At 42.8% G+C, this 24,048-nt stretch overlaps 1 protein-coding gene across 8 annotated transcripts in view; it reads right to left on the reverse strand.

The window, feature by feature from the left end:
- CDKL3 (cyclin dependent kinase like 3) overlaps positions 1 to 24,048 on the reverse strand; it is an 85,057-nt gene that overhangs the window by 40,962 nt on the left and 20,047 nt on the right. For 5 of the 8 annotated variants that reach the window (XM_029051499.2, XM_029051495.2, XM_029051492.2 and 2 more), the window contains exons 6-11: positions 22,941 to 23,128; positions 12,795 to 12,883; positions 10,503 to 10,680; positions 10,058 to 10,383; positions 8,650 to 8,737; positions 1,810 to 1,972 (exon numbers count right to left, since the gene is read on the reverse strand). In XM_029051499.2, the coding sequence (XP_028907332.1) occupies positions 1,810 to 1,972; positions 8,650 to 8,737; positions 10,058 to 10,383; positions 10,503 to 10,680; positions 12,795 to 12,883; positions 22,941 to 23,128 (1,032 nt within the window). The remainder of the gene's footprint in view (positions 1 to 1,809; positions 1,973 to 8,649; positions 8,738 to 10,057; positions 10,384 to 10,502; positions 10,681 to 12,794; positions 12,884 to 22,940; positions 23,129 to 24,048) is intronic. The other 3 variants (XM_029051498.2, XM_029051497.2, XM_029051496.2) reach the window with 3 other exon arrangements.

Genomic DNA, 24,048 nt, shown 5'->3' on the forward strand with positions numbered 1-24,048 from the left:
GCCGGTATTAGAACCCATGACCTTTGACTCCCAAGCCCGTGCTCTTTCTATTGAGCCATTATATTATGTTATTATGCTATATTGTACTCTCCCAAGCGCTTAGTACACTGCTCTGTGCACAGTAAGCACTCAATAAATACGATTGAGTGAATGAACGAATGAACAGTAGGCTGCTTAATGTAAAGTCATTATTGGCAAAGAACGTGTCTGCTAATCCTGCCGTAGTGAACTCTCCCAAGCGCTTAGGATAGTGCTCTGCACACAGTAAGCGCTCAATAAATAGCACTGATTGACCGATTGATTGGTTAATTACTATAAAGACTGTCACCATTCCTGTTGATTGAAGTCCCATGAAATGGTCCAGTGGGCCACTCCTGCAGTTTAAATAGTCTCTCACTAGATGTCAGCGTTTTGCAAAGAAATCAAATGTAATTCCGAGCCTCTAGGTTAAAAGACGTTTTTCCTTTTAAATAATCCCCTAAAAGTTAACAAACGAATTCAGGACCCACCTGGAATAAGGTGAAAAACTACTTCATCCCCTTTCATCTGGGGGAGACAGGCAGTGATGTGCCAATGAATTGGTCCCAGGTCATGGGCTGAATCAAAACCAGGCCTCCCGTTCCAACACCTACATGGCTTGCCTTTGCCCAAAAGGTTGTACTAATTAAAAATTTCTCTTTTAAAAGTTAGGTAACTCTATTTATAATAACTGTCCAGTGACATATGCACGGGCTTGAGAAAGGACGTGGGTTCTAATCTCGGCTCTGCCTCTTGTCTGCTATGAGACCTAGGGCAAGGCGCTTCACTTCTCTGTGCCACAGTTCCCTCATCCTTAAAATGGGGATTAAAAGTGTGAGCCCCAAGTGGGGCAACCTGTATCTACCCCAGCGCTCAGAACAGTGCTCGGCACATAGTAAGCGCTTAACAAATACCATCATCATTATTATTATTCCTATTTGTAAATGAGAAAATACAATTACTTAAAAGTCCTGAATCACCTGGCATCACAACTTTAATAATTATGCCACTTATTAAATAAGCTCTTATTACTTATTAAATAATCCACCTGGGGTGGATTCCAGGTAATGAGATCAGACACGGTCCCTGCCCCACCCAGGGCTCACAGTCAATCTTAACATCGCTTTACAAAAAGGAAAACAGGCCCAGCAAAATCAATTGGCTTTTCAATCAGTCCATCAATCGTGTTTATTGTGCTTTTACTGAGTGCAGAGCACTGTATTTAGCACTTGGGAGAGTACAAGACAACAGAGTTCGTAGACACCTTCCCTGTCCACAAGAAACTTAGATTCTAGAGGAGGAAGCAGAATAAAAAAAGATTCTCCTCTACTACACCCAGCAGGCCATTGGCATATCTGGGACGTAAACCCAGGTCTCCTGACTTCCAGTCCCATGCTCTTTTCACTACGTGACACTGTCTCCTCTTCCACTGTTTTCCATATAAACGGAAGCAGCATGGCACAGTAGATAGAGCACAGGCCTGGGAGTCCGAAGGTCACGGGTTCTAATTCCACCTCCGCCACTTGTCTGCTGTGTGACCTTGGGCAAGTCACTTCACTTCTCTGGGCCTCAGCTACCTTATCTGTAAAATGGGGATTGAGACTGTGAGCCCCATATGGGACAGGGACTTGGTCCAACCTGATTTACTTGTATCCATCCCAGCGCCTAGTACAGTGCCTGGTACGAAGTAAGACCTTAACAAATACCATCATCATCATCATCAGTATCATTATTATTATATAAATAATGCCCTGGAATTTCATTTTACTTCTATGAAACACAAAGCTCTACCTTCAATTCCTTTCAGCTCCTTTGACTGGGCTGTTAATGGCAGCTCTGGGAAATGGATCTCTTTCTTGTCGGGCTTTGAAATGTTCAATTTTCTTTTGTTCCCATTTCCCATTTGGTCGACTTGACCTGTGCGTTCATAAAGCGCAGCCTTCTCTGTTTGGACCTAAAAGAGAAAAAAAAGAAATTAATATTGCAGGGAAGCTTCTTCATTCGTCGGCTCATTACTTGGAGCAAAGGAATTAATCAAGCAATTGTATTTCTTGAGTGCTTGCTGTGTGTCGAGCACTTTACTGAACACTGGGGAGAGAACAGTGTAACAGATTTGATAGATATTTTCTGCTCACAACTAGCTTACAGTCTAGAGGGGGAGACAGACATTAATATAAACAAATAAATTACAGATAAGTACATAAGTGCTTTGGGGCCGAGAGAGGGGTGAAAAAAAGGAGCAAATCAGGGTGATCCAGAAGGGTGTGAGAAAAGAGGAAATGAAGGCTTAGTCAGGGAAGGCCTCTTGGAAGAGATGTGCCTTCAGTAAGGCTTTGAAGGTGGGGAAAGTGATCTTCTGTTGGTTCCAAAGAGGAAGGACATTCCAGGCCAGAAGCAGGATGTGGGTGAAAAATCGGTGGTGAGATAGATGAGATCGAGGTTCAGTGAGTAGGTTAGCATTAGTGGAGCGAAGTGTGTGGGCTGGGTTGTAGTAGGAGAGCAGAAGAGTGAAGTAGGAGAGGGCAAAGTGATTGAGTGCTTAAGGCAGATAAAACACTGAGCTAAATGTCAGGAAAAATACAAAGACAAGAAACAGATATGATCCCTGGCTCCAAGTGGTTCATGATTGAAGAATAAAGAGGTAAAGGGAAGGAGGTTGGCAACAAACCCAGAAGGAAATATTGAAATAAGAAAAACCAACAGGTAATGTGACAAGTCAAGGACAACAATAAATACAATAATAGTTGCAAAACACCGGGACTTATACTGTAAGCTCATTATGGGAAGGGAAGGTGTCTGCTCATTCTGTTGTACTGTGCTCTCCCAAGCACTTACTACAGTGCTCCTCACATAGTAAGCGCTCAATAAATACCACTGATTGATCAATTGATTGATTGACTGAAGTTACAGCATTCCAAGGCTCCCCAGGGCTTGGGACTGAGTGTTTTGAAGCGCGACTGTCACAAGAATCACAACAGCAGCCTCCGGCCTCCCAACATTTTCAGAGCTGTAATGTGGGGCTGTTGCTTCGCCCCACTGCTTTGGAGCCAGGCCAGATGGGAGTCCCAGGTGGAGTGGATGGCTGTGGCCCGTAGACCGGATCGTAGGCCTTGGTTTTCTGACTTCAGGGGAGCGGCAGGAGGACTTGGGCTGCCTCTAGCATCTTCTTGTAGGGAGGAGACTCCCAATGCAACAGAGGAAAGGGAAGAACTCAAAGATGCTGCCCCAAAATTAGGCCCATTGCTGGATCAGGTCAATGGTCCATACAGCTCAGTCTTCTGTTTCTGCCTGTGTCAACGAGGGGCTTACGGGAACCAGGTGAAGGTTACTTTCCTGGACATCCATCCTAATTTTTAAGGATGTGTCATTTAACATTCCTAACTTTTCTCCTTTACATGCCCAAGAATTTACCTTCTAGACTGTAAATTCGTCCTCTAGACTGTACGCTCAGCGTGGGCAGGGAATGTCTCGGTTATATTGTTACAGTGAACTGTCCCAGGTGTTTAGTACACTACCCTGTACACAGTAAGTGCTCGATAAATTCAGTCGGCTGACTGACCCAAACTCTTCTTGAACTCACAGTTATTTTCTGCCTACACAACTTTCTGCTGTAAAGAATTCCATATTCCATATTTTTACCCTATGTTCACCTCTGAAGATGGGTTTTGTTAGGTTGGTTTGGAATCTATCATTTTCAAGCTTCACTGGATGTCCCCTCATTCTGAACTTCAGGGATTTGGTGAATAGCTGTTGACCTATTCACACTCTTCCCGATTTAGCAGACTTCAGTCATGTTCAGGGAAGCAGGGTGGCCTAATAGAAAGAGCATGTGCCAGGGAGTCGGAGGACCTGGTGGGACCTTGGGTAAGTCCTCCAACTTCTCTGTGCCTCAGTTCCCTCATCTGCAAAATGGGGACTCAGTAGCTGTTCTCTCTCCTGCTTAGTGAGTCCCATGTGGAACCTGCTTATCTTGTATCTACTCCAGAGCTTAGTACAGGGCTTGGCTCATAATAAATGCTTAACCAACACAATAACTGATATTACTCTGTCCCTTCCCTGTCTAAGTCTTTCTACATTAAAATACAGCCACCTCTGCCAGAATGTGTGATCCAAGACCCCTGCTGCCAGAATGGGCAAACACTTCAGTGTGAGTTTTTCTTCATATGGGGTTCTGCAAGAATGCAGTTCCTGAGTTACGAGAGGACCGGCCCTGTTCTCATTCGGAAAAGCTTCTTCATATTCCTCAGATCATCTCTGTGCCTTCTCTCTATCTTCCCCACTTCTATTATACTGTTCTTAGGCTGCAGTGAGCAGTCAGAATTGCACACGGTATTCCAGGTGAGAAGGCACCAAGGCTTTACATAATATCTTTGGATTTGGTTTTGATCCCTTTCCTGATGATGCCTGACATTTGATTGACCTTTGTGGGAGCTGCCTCATTGTCAATTATTTAAGGAGTCAAAGATAGCTTTGAGAGCAGCATCTTGTAGTTGCATTTTGGATCATCTTTCTGAAGGTGCATGGCCTTCTCCTTGCCCACACCGAAGCTCATCTTTCCATCTTTTAGCCCACTCACTCAGTTTTATGAGGTTGATCACCTCCTTCATGGCATGACTCTATTTATTGCCATTGTTCTTGTCTGTCCGTCTCCCCCGATTAGACTGTAAGCCCGTCAAACGGCAGGGACTGTCTCTATCTGTTGCCGACTTGTTCATTCCAAGCGCTTAGTACAGTGCTCTGCAAATAGTAAGCGCTCAGTAAATACTATTGAATGAATGAATTTCACCACCCAGGAGAGCCTATCGTCATCTGCATATTTTGAGATTTCCCCACATGCATTTCTCCTCCCCAACCATTTATAAGGATAGTAAATAAAACTGCTCCTAGCACAGATTCCATCATTTAATCTTTTCCATCCTGCAAAGAGGCCATTTATCCCTGCCCCTTTCCCCTATTTTTAAGCCAGCTTTCTAGCCGTGACAGAACATTTTCTCCAATCCCAAGATTATTCAGGTCTTTTGAAAGCCTTTGGTGTGAAACTTTGTAAATGGCCTTTCAAAACTCAAAGTACGCTGGTTCCCCTCTATCCATGTTTATTGACCCTTTAGAAGAACTTCAGCAGATTAATGGGGCTTTATCATTTTCCCTTACAAGAAACCACGATATTTTTCCCTCCGTGCACTGTGTGTTTTCTAAGTATTCGCTGATACTCAATGTAATTATTCATTCTTCACTTAGGGCTGAACCACAAAATGGGTTGTCTATTCTTATTTTGCTCTCTGGTTTGTTATGACAAGTATACTAAAAATACATAGGGATCCAAGCTGCCACAGAAGTTTAAAAAGCAAGGTTTTACCTCAATGGAGATTTAATAATACTTCTAAGTTTCTGCCTTTTCTTTTACAGACTCAAGTTGAGAAAAAACTTCATTTTTGGGTATCTTATCTTTTGCTGAAAGTCCTGCCTGTGAAGACTAAACAAATACTTCATTTTCTGGAGGTGCATTTATTCTTTTGGTTTATGAACAAATCATTTAGACCTTGGAAGATAAAAATTTATAAATGGATGTTTATGATACAAAAGAATGAATGTACTTTCCAAAATGAAGCAATACCCCTTCGGCCAATAGGATCAGGACCATTATGAAAGTTGACAGTTTAAAATTATTCTCCAAACCCAGACATTTAGTCATCTAATCAAATTTATGCCAGAAATTTTTTTCAACGGTAGGTGATTTTAGAAGAGATGCTTTGAAATTTCAGCCCTAAATATTGGCCTAAGAATGAAGCAAAATTAATGAAGAATAACATTTTTTTCCCCAAAAGTCATGCATTTTGTAGTTTTAGCATAAACTGCAGTGGTAACAGTAATAAAGATTCATGACTTTGCAGATTTCAGGCATTTCACCTTTCTCTTTAAGTCTTTCCAGATGAAGTACACAATTCTGCCAGAACCACTGTGTTCAATGCACTGTCTTTAAGCCCTTGGGAAATATCAAACAAAGAAACGACACATTCTGAGCTTACACACCAACAGAGGAGGTAAAGATTTACAAGTAGAGTAAACAAAATAAATAAAATTTAATGTACAATTGAATACACTTCATATACAAAAGTGCTGATGATGGGTATAAATACTTAAGAGCTCTAAAGAGCTGATAAGCCTCTACCTTATGGTGTGCTGGGAATGTATGTAAGTGAGGTGGGGCTGGGAGTGGGTTGAATATCAAGTCCTTAAGGAATACAGACGCAAGTTCATAAATGATACAAAAGGGAGGGCAGATATGGGAAATGAGGGCTTAGGGAAGGCCTCTTGGAGATGTGATTTTAGTAAGGCTTTGAAGGTGGAGAGAGTGGGAGTCTGTCAAATGTGAAGCGGGAGAGAGTTCCAGGGCAGAGAGAGGACATGGGTGATGGGTCGGCAGCAAGATAGGCCCGATCGAGGTACACTGAGTAGGTTGGCTTTAGAGGAGCAAAGTGAGAGAGCTGGGTTGAAGTAGCAAATCAGTGAGTTAAGGTAGGAGGGGGAGAGCTGACTGAATGCCTTAAAGCCAATAATGAAGAGATTTTCATTTATGCAGAAGTCGATATGCGACCATTGAGGTTTTGGAGGAGTGGGAAGTTGTGGAATTAAGGGTACTTTAGAAAAATGATCAGGGTAGAGAGGGAAGTAGAGAGGCGGAGTGGCCTAGAGGAAAGAGTGTAGTCGTAGGAGTCAGAGGACCTAGCTTTTTAATCCCAGCTCTGCCACATACCAATCAGCTGTGACTTTGGGCAAGTCACTTAACTTCTCAGTGCCCAGGTCCATCAGCTGTAAAATGGGGATTCAATACTGGTTCTCCTTCCTACTTGAACTGTGAGCCCTGTGTGGGACCTGATTATCTTGCATCTCTCCCAGAGCTTGGCACCTAGTAAGCACTTAGCAAATATCGCCATCATCATTATTACTATTATTATTACTGTCAACTGGAGAGGAGAGAGACAGATAGCAGGGAAGCCAGTGAGGAGGACAGTACAGTAGTCAAGGAAGGATATGAGAAGTGCTTGGTAGCAGTTTGGGAAGAGAGGAAGGACTAATCTAGAGATGCTATGAAGGTAGAACCAACAGGATTTGGTGACAGATTCAATACGTGAATTGAATGTGAGAAGTGAGTCAAGGGTAATGCCAAGATTATATGGACTTTTGAGACAGGGAAGATGGAGGTGCTGCCTAAAGTGATGGGAAAGTAGGAGAGGGGTCAGGTGTTTTAGGTTGGAAGATGAGGAATTCTATTTTGGATATGTTAAATTTGAGATATCGGTGGGACACTCGAGTATAGATGTCCTGAAGGCAGGAGGAAATGTGAGTCTTCAGAGAAGAAAAGAGATAGGGGATGGAGAGGTAGATTTGGGAATCATCCACATAAAGATGGTAGTTGAAGCCGTGGGAGTGAATGAATTCTCCAAGAGAGTGGGTGTAGGTGGAGAACAGAAGAACGGAACTGAGCCTGGAGGGGATTCCCGCAGTTAGAGAGTGGGAGGCAGAGGAGGAGCCCTCGAAAGAGACTGAGAGGGAGCAGCCAGAGAGATAAGAGGAAACCTAAAGCAAATAAGCACCTGGAGACTACAATATAATGGAGTTAGCCGACACAGGAAACTTAGCAGGTGAGAAAGGACTGGGGAAGGAATATGACAAGTTCAATTTTGGCCAAGGTGAGCTTGAGCTGCCAGCAGGACAAGCCTATAGAGATGTCCTAGAGGCAGGAGGAGGTGCAAGATCACATGGAAAGAGAGGTCCGGGCTAGTGAGGTAGAAGTAAACTCCTTGTTGGCAGGGAACATATCTGCCAACTCTGTTGTACTGTATTCTTTCAAGAGCTTAGTATGGTGCTTAGCACCCACTAAGCGCTCAATAAATACCATTGATGAAGATGATGAAAACAATGTGGGAATCATCTGTGTAGAGGGGGTAGTTAAAGGCAGGTGTTCCCCAGGGAAGGAAGTGTAAATTAAGAATAGAAGGGAACCCAGAACTGAGCCTAAAGAGTCACCAACAGTTAGGGCACGGGAGGCAGAGAAAGAGCCAGTGAAAGAGATTGGGAAGGACCAGCCAAGAGAAGAAGGAGAACCAAGAGAGGACAGTGTCAGTGAAGACAACATTAGATGGTGTTTTGGGGAGAAGTGGTGGTCCTGAGTGTCAAAACCTTCCAAGAGGCCAAGGCGGACCAGAAGGAATAGAGACCATTAGATTTGGTGAGGAAGAGGTCACTGGTGACCTTGGAGATAGCAGTTTCAAAGGAGAGGAGGGGGCAGAAGTCAGAATATAGAGAACTCAGGAAGACGTCGTAAGAGAATTGGAGGCAACTCATGTAAACAAGCCCCCCTCAGCAGGTTGTAATCAATCTACTAATGATATATTTTGATATATTTACCTTGTGCAGAACGCTACACTAAACACTTGGAAGAATACAACACAACAGAGTTGGTAGACACATTCCCTGCCTACGCTGAGCTTACAGTTAAGAGGACTGTATTGGTGCTTAGCTCTTCTATGGGAAAACGACTTTGCCCTGAACACACATGTCTAATGAGTCTGAGGCCACAGGTGGAGAAAATAATGGAAATGAGGAATCATTTCATTTCTTGGAACTTACTTGAGTAAAGGTTCCATCCTCCTGCTTAATGTTGCACCCAGTCTGCCAGGGGCTTCGTCTCTTTTTGCCTTTGTCAGGTAGCCTATTACTGAGTGGTGGGTAAAAGGAAAAATTGTGCAGGACAAAAAAAGTTAAGCCATAATACACTCACAGTACTTCCTCCTAAAGTAATTGAACACTGAAGACCAAGTTGTCTTTTTTTGGGGGGGAGAGAGAAATCTTCCTCTCTATCCAAATGGCAGTTGTCGAATCTCATTTTGACTACCGCATCATCAGCCTCCTTGCTGACCTCCCTGCCTCCGCCTCTCCGGGCTGAACTTCACTTGGCTCCCTGGTTTATTTTTCTAAAATATCATACTGCAGAAAAATCTTCATTGCTTACCTATTTCTGGGAATCACAGGACCTGAGTTCTAATTCCAGCTCTGCCTACTCTTTGCTTTGGGACTTTGGGCAAGTCACTTGACTTTTTAGTGACTCAGCTGCCTCATCTATAAAATGGGGATTGAATAACTGTCCTCTCTACTTGGATTGTGAACTCTAAGTGGGACGGGGTCTGTGTCCTAACCTGATTGACATGTATCTACCCTGCTGCTTAGAAGAGTATACATAAAAAAACACCCAACCAGTGGCTTTAATCAGTCAATCAACGATATTTACTGAGTGCTTACTGTGTGAAGACCACTGTACTAAGCGATCGGGAGAGCACAACAGAGTATTTAAGGCATCTAATGAGCTTTCACCCTCCTCAGCCCCTCCCTTCTTCCACTACATCTCAACTCACACTTTTTGTTAGTCTCAAGCTAACCCACTCCCTGTGCCTCATTCTCAACTGTCTCATTTCTGACCTTTTGCTCACTCTCTTCCTCCTATCTGAATTCCCTCCCCCTTCAAATCCACCAAACTACTGCACTCCCCAGCTATTCTGAAATCACATCTCTTCCAGGAGGCCTTTTCCAAGTAATTTCTCTTTTCCCCAATTTATATTCCCCACTTCGGTGCTTCTGTGCCAACCACACAGTTCTGCACTCATAATCACCCGTAGCACTTCTGAACATATCAACTTACATACACAATTCCAAAAGCTTTTATTCACCATCACATTTTCTTTTCCCTTTTCCTCCTATCTGTAAATTATTTTACTGTTTGAAGCTCACTGAGGTCAGGGATCATGTTTATAAATTGTATTGTCCTCTTCCAAGTGCCTAGTTCAGTACTTAATAAATACTAATGATTGACTGATTGACCAGAGCACATTTGGACAGGTTCTGGCCTCGGAATTTATTGCATGCTACTTTTTTCATCTTTGCACAAGTCTTGGGAACGCAAATTAACCTTTGACAAGAGACCCGAACCGGCCCCTTTCCCTCTTTCACTCAACGTTCCATCCAAACCACCATTTTTACCGACCTGGTACTGCTGTGTGGGTAATTTAAACTTGTGGTTGTCAAATTACTACTGTTGGGATTGATCGGGGGCATTGTCATGCAACCTCCAAGATGCATTTCTTCCTTCAAGTGACCAGTGATGATAGCACCGCTACGAATTGCGGGGCTGGGTAACAGTTCAGTGTCCGCAGGCTTAAGGTCTTGAAGAGGGAGAAAATTCTCAGACACATCGCCATGACAATGCACACTTCCATGGTCATTTTTTTGAGCCTCAGAAATCTCTCCTCTCCCTACTTTTATTTTCACTTTGGCTTTTCCATCCTTGGTCTTTTTTCCTTTGTCCGTATCCTGAAAAGATAGATCCAGATCATGACTTTGAAGTTAGGAAGTCCAGTCCAAACCCAAATGTTCCTTCAAGATCTTTTTTATTCCCAAAAGGATAAACATTTTTTAATCAAAATGCTCACCTTTCCCACTGTCAAATTATTTGCTATTTTATTTACATGTACTGCTTTCCTTTCCTCCTTTATGGGTTCGTTGTCTTTAAAATTCTCTCTTGGCTTTTTAATTGAATTTACTTTTGCTTCTTGTTGTAACTTAGCCCTCAATTCTGGCATGAATCTGATAAATATACAAAAAAATGACCTTTCTGTTTATATATCGAAAGAATTTATCTCCTCGTGCCATTTGATTAATTAACAAACTGACCTCCCAGCTGTAGCGCAACACACCACTCCCTGTATCTATGCTGTTGATAAACAAGGTGGCTATGCCAAAAAATGATGCAAAGAATTAATGAATACAAAAAGTTTTAAAACAAATTGTGCATGTACATTTATAATTAATGATCTAAAATGTTCTCAAATGAAAGACTCACTTTTTGCTTTGAGAAACACTATTCCATTCAATTTACTGGGCACCAGAGTTGAAGGATGATTTTGGCACTGTAAATTGACAAAAACCTGGGAAGGTTTAGTTGATATGACCATAACGTCATCTTCCCAGTTGGTTATGCACTTAATAACTTAATTATTTTGTTCCATGTTAGAAATACTTGAGGCCAGTTAGAAGATGCAAATTAGAATTTCACACCAACCCATGTCAGATAGAGGTGGAGTAGATCAAGTTCAATTTGCATCCTCTAAAGCAATCGGCTAATAATTCCCAAAGAAAGATACATCTTATTTGTGGACCCAAATAGCATTTTGTAACAGTTTTATAAATGGCTACTGCATTCTCTCTGACCATGGATATTGTCAACCCACTTTTCTGATAAATTGGTGCTCCCTTGACTTCCCTCCTTGTACTTCTATTGTAGCATATCTTGAAGACAGATTGATTTAAGTTTTATGTTCTCTTTTATATTTCTTCCTTGCAAGCAATCTTCTCTCGACATAAACTCGGACCATATTAGTATTGCAGAGTCAAAAATATTCTAATAGCCTCCCCATATATGTCTCTAGTCCGCAAAACTTTTGTCAGGTCTTCCAAAGCTAACCTCTTTTTATTATTATTATTAGTAGTAGTAGTATATTTGTTAAGTGCTTACTATGTGCTAAGCACTGTACTAAGCACTGAGGTAGATACAGGTTAATCAGGTCAGACACACTCCCTGACCCACATCGGGCTTACAGCCTTGAAAAGAGAGAGAGACAAAGAGATGGAGAGAACAGATACTTAGTCTCCAATTTACAGATGAGGAAAATGAGGTCCAGAGAAGTGAAGTGACTTCCCCAAGGTCACACAAGCAGACAAGTGGCAGAGCTGGAATCAGAACCCAGGTCCTCTGACTCCCAGGCCCATGATCTTTCCACTAGTTCACCCTGTTTCTCATGTAGCATAGCAATGTTACATTAATGGCATCTAAAGAAAAAACATGGCTGATGTTATGCAAGTTATTTTCCATTTGCATTCTCATTTTTACTTAAAAGCTGCCTGATCTCTCTCAGCCTTTGGCCTAATGGTTCATACTAATTTGTCTGGCTGAGCCAAATGCTTTCACACAAATTTTTCCAAACAATAATGGAGTCTCTCACCCTAAACAATGGATGAGCTTCATCCCAGTACAAACAGCAATTAATCACTACATTACTTTGAAGCACAGACAAAGTAATAACGGTTTCAGGATTCCGTACTTTCCACTAGTTATTCTACCACAGAACAACAAATTCTGACCTCTTCTAGGAACTTCTATCCCACTGGAGAATCAGTTCGATCATGCACCCTCAGTTTCCCATTCATCTTCTTTCAATCTTTCTAAACCAAAAGCGAAAAGTGACAATCTCCTGCTCAAGTCCACCTCCAACTGCATCTCCAAGAGGTATTCACATCTTCATCCCAATTTTGGTGACTCAGCTTTCATTATACTTGAAACTGACATCTTGAGTCTTTGCTATTCCTGGACAAATGCGTTTTCATCATCGTTATCAGAATCAGTATTTACTGGGTGTCTTCAGGGACTCATTTTAGCAATCCCTAGGTAATTCTCAGAATGAAAAAGAGCTCAAATGGAAGAGGCCAGTAAGCGAATCACCATTGTTCTGTGGCTCTCATAGACAGCAGAGGGGAATGAAGCTCAAGAGACTTGCTTTTCCATTCAATCTAGTTGTCATGCCAGTTGGTAATTGTGTGGTCTCAGTAACCTCCATTTCTCATGAAATATTCATTTTTTTATCATTTCCTTCCAAACAAACCCTGTTTACTAGAATGTTGGCTAATACCAAACCCAAAATCCCCAAACTAACCCTCCCTAGACTTACTTCTTAATGAATCCATCTCTGGTAAAATAGTCATGGTGCAGGAGAGCTGTAGATGAGATTCGGTCCTCAGGGTCAATTTGTAAACAGGCCTGGAATACCACAATATGTAAACTGAGAGAGTACTTTTAAAAAGAAATGGACAACATTCAGCAAGTTCCTTGGGGCTGTCCTTTTCGGAGCTGACATTTAAGGTCTGCTGTTTCCAGTTCTAAATTTGGAGCTTTTTCTTCCCTTGGCATGCATACTGTAAGCAGTGCTCTGTCAGTTTGCTCACTGCCTGCACCAGAACCTGAGGGGGGCAGAGACAGAGGCCAGAGCAGCAGAGACAGAGCAAACCACTGTCCTGAGAACCCTCTGATCCCAGCAACAATGAATTTTAAGGGGCCTGAACTCGTTGAGCCGTAGTATCGAACCGAAGCAGCATGGAGTAGCAGCTAGAGCACAGGCCTGGAATCAGAAGGTTCTGATCCCTGCTCTGCTACTTGTCCGCTGTGTGACTTGGGCAAATCACTTAACTTCTCTGGGCCTCAGTTACCTCATCTGTAAAATGAGGAGTGAGCCTGTGAGCCCCTGTGGGACAGTGGCTGTGTCCAATCCAATTTGCTTGTATCCAACCCAGTGCTTAGTACAGCCTGGCACATAGTAAACATTTAATAACACAATTATTACTATTATTATTATTATTTGACTCTGAAGTCCTGGCCGGGAGAGAGATATCAGCCAATCACCTGTGGTAATCCAGGGTGGGAGGAAGGTGGTGTGGAGGATAAATACTTAAATGATTTAAAGCCTCATTACAGCCAAGAAGGTTGACCTCCTTCTTCACCACAACTTCATCAGAGCTACTGACAAGTACCAATGTTTTTCAGATTTAAATCTCATCTCCTCTTCCTTTCTTTCCCTCTCCTTTGGAAGGAGTACTACCACTCAATCAACCAATCAATCAACGGTATTTACTGAGCTCCTACTCCGTGCAGAGCACTGTACTAAGAACTTGGGAGAGTGCAATACCAGAGTTGGGAGATGCATTCCCTGCCCACAACCGAGCTAGAGTGGGAGACAAACATAACCCAGAGAAACAGTCAAAAGTTCGGCAGTTGGAAGAAAGGAGGGAGGCAAGAGGTCTCTGCAAAATTGACTACTTAGAATTTTAATACTCTACGTATAAAAGGCAGACACTACTGCTGGCAGTAAGCGGGAAGTGGACCTAACTCGGCTCTAAAATAAGCACAAGTCTCAGATTGGGGGTTTGGCACGGCGAGGACTGAGTGGATGCCAGAAGGGGTAGGGTGGGGGATGAGGAGGGCATGAGGCATGGCGGTGACAGAGGGGCAGCACCACATGGAGCCGGGCTGTTTCTTGTTCGCCAGCAGCCACCAGGCCATCTCTCTCACTTTCCTCCACCCCAGAGCCCTGCTCTGCATGTCTGGCATCCTCCTCAGTGGTCTGCAGGCCACTCCCCTCAGCCCCCCAAAAGCCCCCTCACTCACCGCCACAACCAGTACGCTCGCCCTGACCCTGAAAACCCACTTAACTCTGGGGTGGCGAGCATGGTGGGGATGGGGGAGAGGGGAGTAGAGGGCGCCGTCATTCTGCTTAGAGATTTATATTTCATTTTCCGCGCTGGATGAGGCGGACGAAAAATGCCCGACTTTGTATTTGTATTGGAAAGCTCTCTCTCAAAGGAGAGGTCGTGTGGTGGAATGACACACTCTTCACCTCAGAAGGCCCGAGCCTGAATTGAGTCATAACCTGAAGTGAATTGGGAGACTGTACCCTTTTTATTAATGTGAAAATACCCACATCCTTAAGCAACTGCTTTCGAAAGTGGAGTGATTGCTTAAATGATGGAGATAATAATAATAGTATGCTTGCGCTGACTATGTGTCAGACACTGTAGCGAGCCCTAGGATATAAACAATATACGTGGGTCCCCCTCAGTCAATCGTACTTATTGCAGAGCACTCTACTAAGCGCTTGGGAGAGTACACTATAACAATATAACAGATATATTCCCTGTTCACAACAGTATTACAGTCTAGAAGTGGAGACATTAATTTAAATGAATAAAATTACAGATATGTTCATAACTGCTGTGGGGCTGGGAGGGGAGATGAATAAAGGAAGCAAGTTAATGCAGCACAGAAGTGAGTGGGAGAAGAGGAAAGGAGGGCTTAGCCAGGGAAGGCCTCTTGGAGGAGATGTGCCTTCAATAAGGCTTTGAAGCTGGGGAGAGTCTGTTGGATATGAAGAGGGAGGGAGTTCCAGGCCAGAGGCAGGATGTAGGCTAGCGGGCAAGTGGCAAGACAGATGAGATTGATGTACAGTGAGAAGGTTGGCATTAGAGGCCTTCTCTCACCTATGGCCTAGTCTATGGGGGAGGGAGAGCAAGTATTTCATCTTCCTTTAACGAATCAGAAAATTGAGACACAGAGAAGTAAAGTGATTTGGCCACTGTCACACAGCGGGCAAGTGGCAGAGTTGGAATTAGAACCCAGATCTCCTGACTCCAGTCCTCTGCTCTTTCCATTAGGCCACATTGCTTCTACTAGAGATCTATTAGTTATAATGATAGGGAAAAATGTAAAGTTCATGCCCAAAAGACCATGTCACTGTCTTCATCATCATCATTATTTGTCTTTAGTGAGTACCTGCTAAGGGAAGAGCACTGTGCTAGATGCTTGGGAGCACACCATAAAAGTAGAATACATGGTAGCTGCCAATAATAATTATGATGATGATGATATTTATGAAGCACTTATAAGGTTCCATAGCATTGAGCTAAGAGCTGGAATCAAATTGAAGACAATCCCTATCCCACGCATGGCTCCCAATCTAAGAGGGAAGGAAAACCAGGTATTTTCATCATTTTACAGATGTGGAAACTGAGACACAGAGAGGTTAAGTGACATGCTCAAAGTCACCCAGCAAACCAGTGTCAGTACTCAAGTTCAGTGTCAGTACTCAAGGTCTCCTGACTCCCGGATTCGTGTGATTTCCAATAGGCTCCACCGTCTCAAGGTCCTTCCAAGCACATGGAGGGGCTTACAGTCTTCCTATAGACAGAAGTGCCCAGGCAACACACACTTATCAAAATCCCTCATCATCTACAAATGATAGGTGTTCCATTCTTCATATCAACATCACAACAAATGCTGAGCACGGAAACAGCGTGGCCTAGTGGAAAGAGAATAGGCCTACAAGTCAGAGGACCTGGGTTCTAAACCTGGTTCTGCCACTTGACTGCTGTGTGACCCAAGCAAGTCATTTAACATCTTTGTGCCCCAGTTCCCTCATCTGTTAAATGGGTATTAAATCCTACTCTTTCCTACTTAAACTGGGAGCACCATGTGGAACTGGGTCCAACCTGATTAACTATAACTTACTACAGTGCTTGGTACACAGTAAGTTGTTAGCAAGTATAATAATAATAATTATAACTTAAGTGACTTTAGATTTAGTAAGGTAGTCTAGACAACCTCTATTGCTTATATCTACAGGAAATGCGCAGAGATTCTTGAGGCACTCTGAATGATTCAGTGAATTAAACCAACATAAAGATTTTCAGAAGATAAAATGTCACCTACACAGCTAATTGCAGCAAAGCAAGCAATGTCTCTCCAGAATGGCATAGTTGGAAGGTCATGGGTCTAGGAGTCTAGCTTCATCTCCGCCTTTAGCTGTATGACCTTAGGTAAGTCACTTAACCTCTCTGGGCCTCAGTTTCCTCAACTGTAAAATGGAGATAAAATACCTGTTCTCCCTCCATTATAGACTGTGAGCCCTGTGTGGGATGGGAACTGTGTCTGATTTGATTACTTTGGATCTTCCTTCATGCTTAGCACCTAGTTGAATGCATGCCATTATATAGCACTCCTCCCAGAACTGACAAAAAGGGCTCAAAAAATCAAAAGTATTTACTGGGTACTTACCATGTACAGAACACTGTCTTAAGCACTTTGAAGAGTATAATCCAATAGAGTTTGTCGACATGGTCTCTGCTGACAAGGAGCTTACAATCTGGAGGACTGCCTCTAGAAGCCTATATCATGGCAATCAAATCGTTTGAAGGAATAGGAGAGTCTAAGTGGGACAATGCCAAGGCTGAAAAGATTCAGGACATATAGACCACCACAACACTAAGGACCCCCAGCCTGCTCACTGTGGGCAGGGAATGTGTCTGTTTATTCTTATTTTGTACTCTCCTAAGTGCTTAGTACTGTGCTCTGCACCCAGTAGGTGCTCAACAAATATGATTGAATGAATAAATAGTATAAATGAATAAATACTATTTATTATTATTATCCTTAGCTCCAAATATTCTACCATATCACTGCTGAAGGTATATAGGTGACACTACCCTTATCATTCATTCTCTCATTCAATCGTATTTATCGAGCGCTCTGTGCAGAGTACTGTACTAAGCGCTTGGAATGTACAATTCGGCAGCTGGTAGAGACAATCCCTGCCCAACAATGGGCTCATGGTCTGAAAGGGGGAGACAGACAGCAAAACAAAAACAAGTAGAGAACAAAGGTGGGGTAGACAACTACAACTCAACAATCTTCTAAATGCACTTTCCACCAAAGATAATGAGGTTTTGCAAAGGACAGGCAACCTATTAGTCAATACTTGTAGGCTTGACCATTGCAACTTTTGAGAGAGTCATAATAATAATAATGATGATGGCATTTGTTAAGCACTTACTATGTGTGAAGCACTGTTCTAAGCGCTGGGGGTGGGTACAAGTTGATCAGGTTGTGGGGCTCATGGTCTTAATCCCCATTTTACAGATGAGGTAACAGAGGCACAGAGAAGTTAAGTGACTTGCCCAAAGTCACACAGCTGGCAAGTGGTGGAGCTGGGATTAGAAGCCATGACCTCTGACTCCCAATCCCATGCTCTTTCCACTGAGCCAGACTGCTTCTCCATCATCATCACTGGGTTCAAAGCACTGTCCCGGGCAATATGGTGGATCAAGAAGCTTTCAGTCTAGAGGAGGAATATGTTTAATATGAAATGTAGCAACGACCCTCATGGAAGTAAATAATAATATTTATGAAGCACTTACTATGGGTCAAGTATTGTTTTGAGTGCTGGGGTAGATTCATGTTAATCAGCCTGGACCCAATCCCTGTCCCACATGGGGCTCATAATCTAAGTAGGAGAGAGAACAGATGATTGAATCCCCATTTTACAGAGAAATTAATTGACTTTCCTAAGGTCACAGAAAACAATTGGCAGTGGTTGCATTTTTTTATAGTATTAGTTGGGTGCTAAGTGTCAGGCACTGTAGTAAGCACTGGAGTAGACACAAACTAATCAGGTGGGACACAGTCCATGTCCCACATGGGGCTCATAGTTTTAATCCTCATTTTACAGATGAGATAACCGAGGCAGAGAAGTGAAGTCACTTCCCAGAAGTCACACAGAAGACGGGTGCAGCCGGGATTAGAACCCAGATTCTTCTGACTCCAAGGTCCGTGCTCTTTCCATGCAGCTTCTAGAAACCCCGAGTGTCAAGCATGGAAACACTAAAGGTATATAGTATGTGCAGATTCCAAAAGGCACTTTACCCAAAATGGCAGAGGCAAAATGTCACCTGGAAACCTAAAAGTGGTTGGCGTTCTCAGAGTCAGGTTGAATGGAGTCCCCCTTCATAAATGGTGGATGTGCCTCGGGCCGGCCATGAAGCCTTTGGGACTGAGAACTTGAGGGAAGGAATTGTTGACAAGGTGATTAGTGGTTTGAGAGGAATCACTCACACTCTCTCCCATCCCTACCAGTTGGGTTCTTGCTTGGGGCCCTGGAGGGTGATGAGTGAGAAGAGAATTAGGGAAGCCACAATTTGCTTGGGTGATGAACATTTCAGGATTCCAGCTGAGTCTGTCCACCACGAGGCACATCCTATGCTGATTAATTTGGATTACCCCAGCGCTTAGGACAGTGTTTGTCATGTAATAAGTGTTTAACAAACATAATAGTGATGACAATGATGATGATGATAATAACAAGTGGTTCTTTGGTCACCATAAATCATCACTGATGACAATTCTGGGAGGCGGTAGCCTACTTCTGGCTGCTTCACCTCCAAGCTGCGGTGATGTGTGGGTCAAACTTTGGGTGGAGGGGATTAACCTGGGAAGAGATGAGTTAATATGAGTTAATCTGAGTAGAGAAGCAGTGTGGGCTAGTGGATAGAGCATGGATCTGGAAGTCAGAAGGACCTTGGGCATGTCACTTCACTTCTCTATGCCTCAGTTACCTCACCTGTAAAATGGGGATTGAGACTGTGAGCGCCATGTTGGGTGTAGACTGTGCTCAACCAGATCAGGTTGTATCTAACCCAGGGTTTAGAGTACTGCCTGGAACATAATAGGACCCAAGTGCTGTGGGTGATTGTAGATATGGACGTGGTTGTTGGAGTGACATAATCTGAGGAGGAGAAAATTAATTTGGAATAGCTTCTTCTTGGAAGGAGTAGGATTTTAAAAGGGCTTTGAAGCTGATGTAGCTGTGTCTAGTGGATTGGAAGTCAGGGAATGGAGTGCTGGGCAGGAGAAAGAGCATGAGGCCAGGACCTGAAGTAGGAGAGTCAAGAGGGAGGCTCAGCAATTAATTCATCAATAGCGTATATTGTCTGGACCAAGTGCGTGGGGGAGTACTTATTACATCTGTATATATCTTCATCACCCTATTTATTTTGTTTAATGAGATGTACATCACCCTGATTCTATTTATTTGCCATTGTTTTTATGAGATGTTCTTCCCCTTGACTCTATTGCCATTGTTCTTGTCTGCCCATCTCCCCCGATTAGACTGTAAACCCGTCAAAGGGCAGGGACTGTCTCTATCTGTTGCCAATTTGTACATTCCAAGCACTTAGTACAGTGCTCTGCACATAGTAAGCACTCAATAAATACAATTGAATGAATGAATGAATAATAAATGCTTAAATACCATTAGGAAACAGAAAATGATTTCATTAAAAAAGTAGTTCTTCATCAGAGTTTTGAAGACAGGGAGGGAAATGGTGTGGCAGGAAATTGGGATAGAATTCCAGGCCAAGGGAATAGAGTGAACAATGGTTTAGGGGTACAGGGAGAGTCGAGTGTGTTTGATAGTGAGCAGATTAGTTTGACTACAGCAGACAGCAGGCTTTTAGGGGAGATGAGGGCAGTTGCCCGAGATCTGAGACCACTAAGAGTGACGTGAAAAGAGCAACCTTGATGGAAGATGATTCTTGAGTTTGTGTGGAGTACAGACTAGAGAGGGGAGAGGCAGAGGGACCAGGAAGGTAATCTAGGCAAGACGTATTTAGGGCCTCAGCTAGGAATGGAGTAGCTAGGTGGATCCAAGAGTTATTACTGGAGGTAGAGGGAAAGTAATGGCAGGTGTTAAAGAGGAAGATGGCTCTATCACAGCTTCCCACAAAGTACTTTTTTAGAACTAGGCAGAACTACAGTGGAAGGCAGAGTATTATTCAGGGAGCCACTGATCTGAGCCAGTGTGGCATCCCTAATCTTCTTCTACTAGGAGGGTGAGGAAAAAAGACTGAATAGTGATACCTCTGATGGTGGTGAGGAAGCTAGAAGTTGTAATTTATTTATTATGCCTGTAATTCATTTATTATATCTGTAATTTATTTATTTCTATTAATGTCTGTCTCCCCCTGTACACTATAAACTCACTGTGGGCAGGGAATGGGTCTGTTTATTGCTATATTGTACTCTTCCCATCGCATAGGACAGCACTCTGCACACAGTAAGGGCTCAATAAATACAACTGAATGAATGAAGGTTGGGCCATGCACTCTGAGGCAGTGTGGAAGACAGGTGGTGATGGTACGTGAAAAAAGAGATGCCCTGGAGACAGGAAGAAATACGGGATTGGAGAAAGGGGTTGAAGAGTTAAGGCTGGAAACTGAGATGTGTGATTCGGCTGGAAGGGCCATATAACTCTGAATGGAAAAGCTTCTCCAATTCGACGGCCTTCATGCTAAGGTCTAACAGGAGGGAAGGAGTGTACAGCTCAGACATCTATATTGGCCTATCTTTCATAGAAGCAGCCCCATCCTGGGTTTATAAACCTCCTCAAATCATCGCCATTTTCACAAAGAAAGGTAAGGAAATGGCTGCAGAAATGATCTTGGCCTCTCATTGCTCTCCTTTGCTGGCAAGGACCTAGCCAGAGTCCTTCTGGACTGACTACTGAAGAGTATATTGGCTATGCACTCGAGGAATCCCAGTGTGGCTTAGCACTGCAACTTGAAACACAGGACACGATCCTTGCCACACACCAGACACCAAACAAGAGCAGGGAAAACCATCCAAACCTCCAGAGAGCATCCTTAGACCTGACAGAAGCAATTGCCATGATCATCTCAACTAGACTCTGACACGTCCTGAGAGGTTCTACAAAACCTTTTGACTACTTCACGATGGAATGGTCAAGTAGAGTTTAGGGTGCCTGGGCCGCTCTCTTCCCCATCAACAACCCAGTCAAGGAACACTGGGCAACTCACTTAACAAATGCCAGTATTATTAATAATAATTCTCTGTGCCTCAATTTCATCATCTGTAAAATGAGAATGAAATACCAGTCCTCCCTCCCCCTTTTCATTCATTCATTCAACCGTATTTATTGAGCACTTACTAAGTGCTTGTGAGAGTATAATAAAGTAATAAACAGACACATTCCCTTGGACTGCAAGCCCCATGTGGGAGAGGTACCATGCCTCATCGGATTTCATCTACCCTAGGACTTAGCACAGGGCTCGGCACGTAGTAAGCACTTAACAAATACCACAATTATGATTACTCTGGAATGGAAGAGCTGCCAACCAAAAAGATAATATGGTTTCGAACGGCAGAACCTGGAACGGCAAGCAGGTGTTCCAAGAGTTAGGGAGGGTGGCAAGAGACAGCCGGGACAAGGGTTCAAAGCAGTATCGCCTCTCTCCTGGATTCAGGCTCCCATGGGTGTGGGCACTAGCCACTAGGGTCAGGGCAGATTAACAAGTAACAGACAATATTTGCATGAGCTGCAAAGTATCTAAAGATAGATTACACAGGCTACCAAATGGCTGTTTGCTCACCCTCTTTCCAGCGGGTGCCACCAGTTCAATAGATTTTATTTCTTTTTCTGGAAAGGCCTCAATTCTTTCAATCACAGGCACCAATCAAAGCTAAGGAACTCAACACTTAGAGTCGAGGCCCATTAGATCTGAAATCGTCATGGCTCAAGGGGTGAAAATACAAGAGTGTAGAAAATAGCACGCTCTTCTAAAGCCACCCAAGTCTTGCAACTGCCACCCAAGAACAGTTTTACAACTGGAAAAAACGAGTACCCAAAATAAGCCCCTAAGAAAATCAGGGATAAAATAAAATAATTCCCAGGCTCCAGTTTTCTCAATCTGCTCTCAAAAGAATGGAAATAACTAATACTTATGCTCCCTTTCCCTTGCTACCGGACTGGCTCTCTTCACCAGCTACAGCCCTCCAAGCGCTTAGTACAGTGCTCTGCACGTAGTAAGCGCTCAATAAATACTATTGAATGAATGAATGAACTCTCTCTCTTCACTCCATGCTTCTATTTGTACCTTGTTCTCAGCAATTCTGCTGCCATCCCCCCCGCCACTGACTCCGTTCTCCCAGCCTGGAATTCCCTAATCTGACTACAGCATTCCTCATCTTTAAAGCCCCCGGCACTAAAATCTCACCTTCCTGGATAAATTCCCAGGCCCCCGAATCATATCAACCCATCAGCCACCTTGGTACTTGGGTATTTATTTATGCCCTTCCTCCATACTAATATACAAACACACAAATACACATACACACAATCAACTGTACAGTCAATTACTTATTCTGATTCTCCTATTTCTAAAAAAAAAACCATTAACGTCTGCCTTCCCCTTTGCAGTGTAAGCTCCTTGTGGGTAGGAATAGGACTTCTGTTGTGATTTCCCAGTATACTACATCCAGTGGGCGTTTAATAAATTCCATCACAATTACTACTATTGCTGCTGTCCCTGCTTTCTACATTAGGTAAGACATGGTAATCTTTCTCAAATAACTTTTCTCATCAGCCCTCCTAATTTCCATTAAATGGGTATCTTAAAGGGATTAAGTAAGAACTTTCTACCCAAAAAGGGAAAACAAGAGGCAGCATTCTTGAGCTCTTCCAACATACATGAACGATATCTGCTAATAATCCATTGAGCTTGGGATACTTTTTTCGTGCATTTTTTGGATGCTGAACTTGAGGAAGGACCACTCCAGAAAAAATAGGGCTCCTTAGAAAAATACTCTGCAAATGAGGTGTCAAATTGCCTGAAAGAAAAAAAGGGCAACATTTACAAGGGTGTTGTATATGCTAATCGGTATACAAGCACTCCATGAAATAATCACATGGTTAAAACGGTTAAAATTATGATGAAATTGATGTTCAATTGTCACTGAAATTTTTTCCAGGCCTCATAAAGGAAATTATAAAATAAATGAATGTCCTGTTGCCAGATCACTGTTTAAAATATGAATTTGCAAACTGAACATATTTTGAGTACCAAACAACTTAGCTCTTCTTCCTCAGAAAAAATAATCCTGGAGGTATCATATATGGATATTTACAAAAGCACACTATAATTTTTCATCTATAAAATAGCTTTAAGTCCTTTAACACTAACAACAAGTTACTGTAATCATCAGATTTCTGGGTGTTCAGTGGCAAGGTGCCGTGACGGAATGGGTCAAGAAATACATTCACCATCAGAATCTATTTTTATTCATTGATGAATTGAGAGAACTTTCAGGAGACAGATAGTGGGACACGGATGTATTTATATTCTGCTTAAATTAATTAGTTAACATCCCTAGAAATTGTGTATTGCTTATGACAAAATCTCTTGTAGAATCACTCTATCAGCCTGCAATTTTTATTTTTTTTGGTATTTGTTAAGTGCCTACTATGTGCCAAGCACTATTATAAGCGCTGGGGTAAGTATCAGGTCATCAGGTTGTTCCACGTGGGGCTCATAGTCTTAATCCCCATTTCACAGATGAGGTAAAAGAGGCATCGAGAAGTTAAGTGACTTGCCCAAAGCCACACAGCTGACAAATGGCGAAGAGGGGATTATGAACTCTGGCTGGATTATCATACCTGGAATTTTTAATTCTTTACAATAATAATTATTCTACCCAATTTCAAAATAATAAGGGGTCTGTTTTTAAGTGAACATATGCATACAAAAGCC

This window comes from Ornithorhynchus anatinus, chromosome X1, assembly GCF_004115215.2.
Source record: "Ornithorhynchus anatinus isolate Pmale09 chromosome X1, mOrnAna1.pri.v4, whole genome shotgun sequence".
Classification (NCBI taxonomy): domain Eukaryota; kingdom Metazoa; phylum Chordata; class Mammalia; order Monotremata; family Ornithorhynchidae; genus Ornithorhynchus; species Ornithorhynchus anatinus.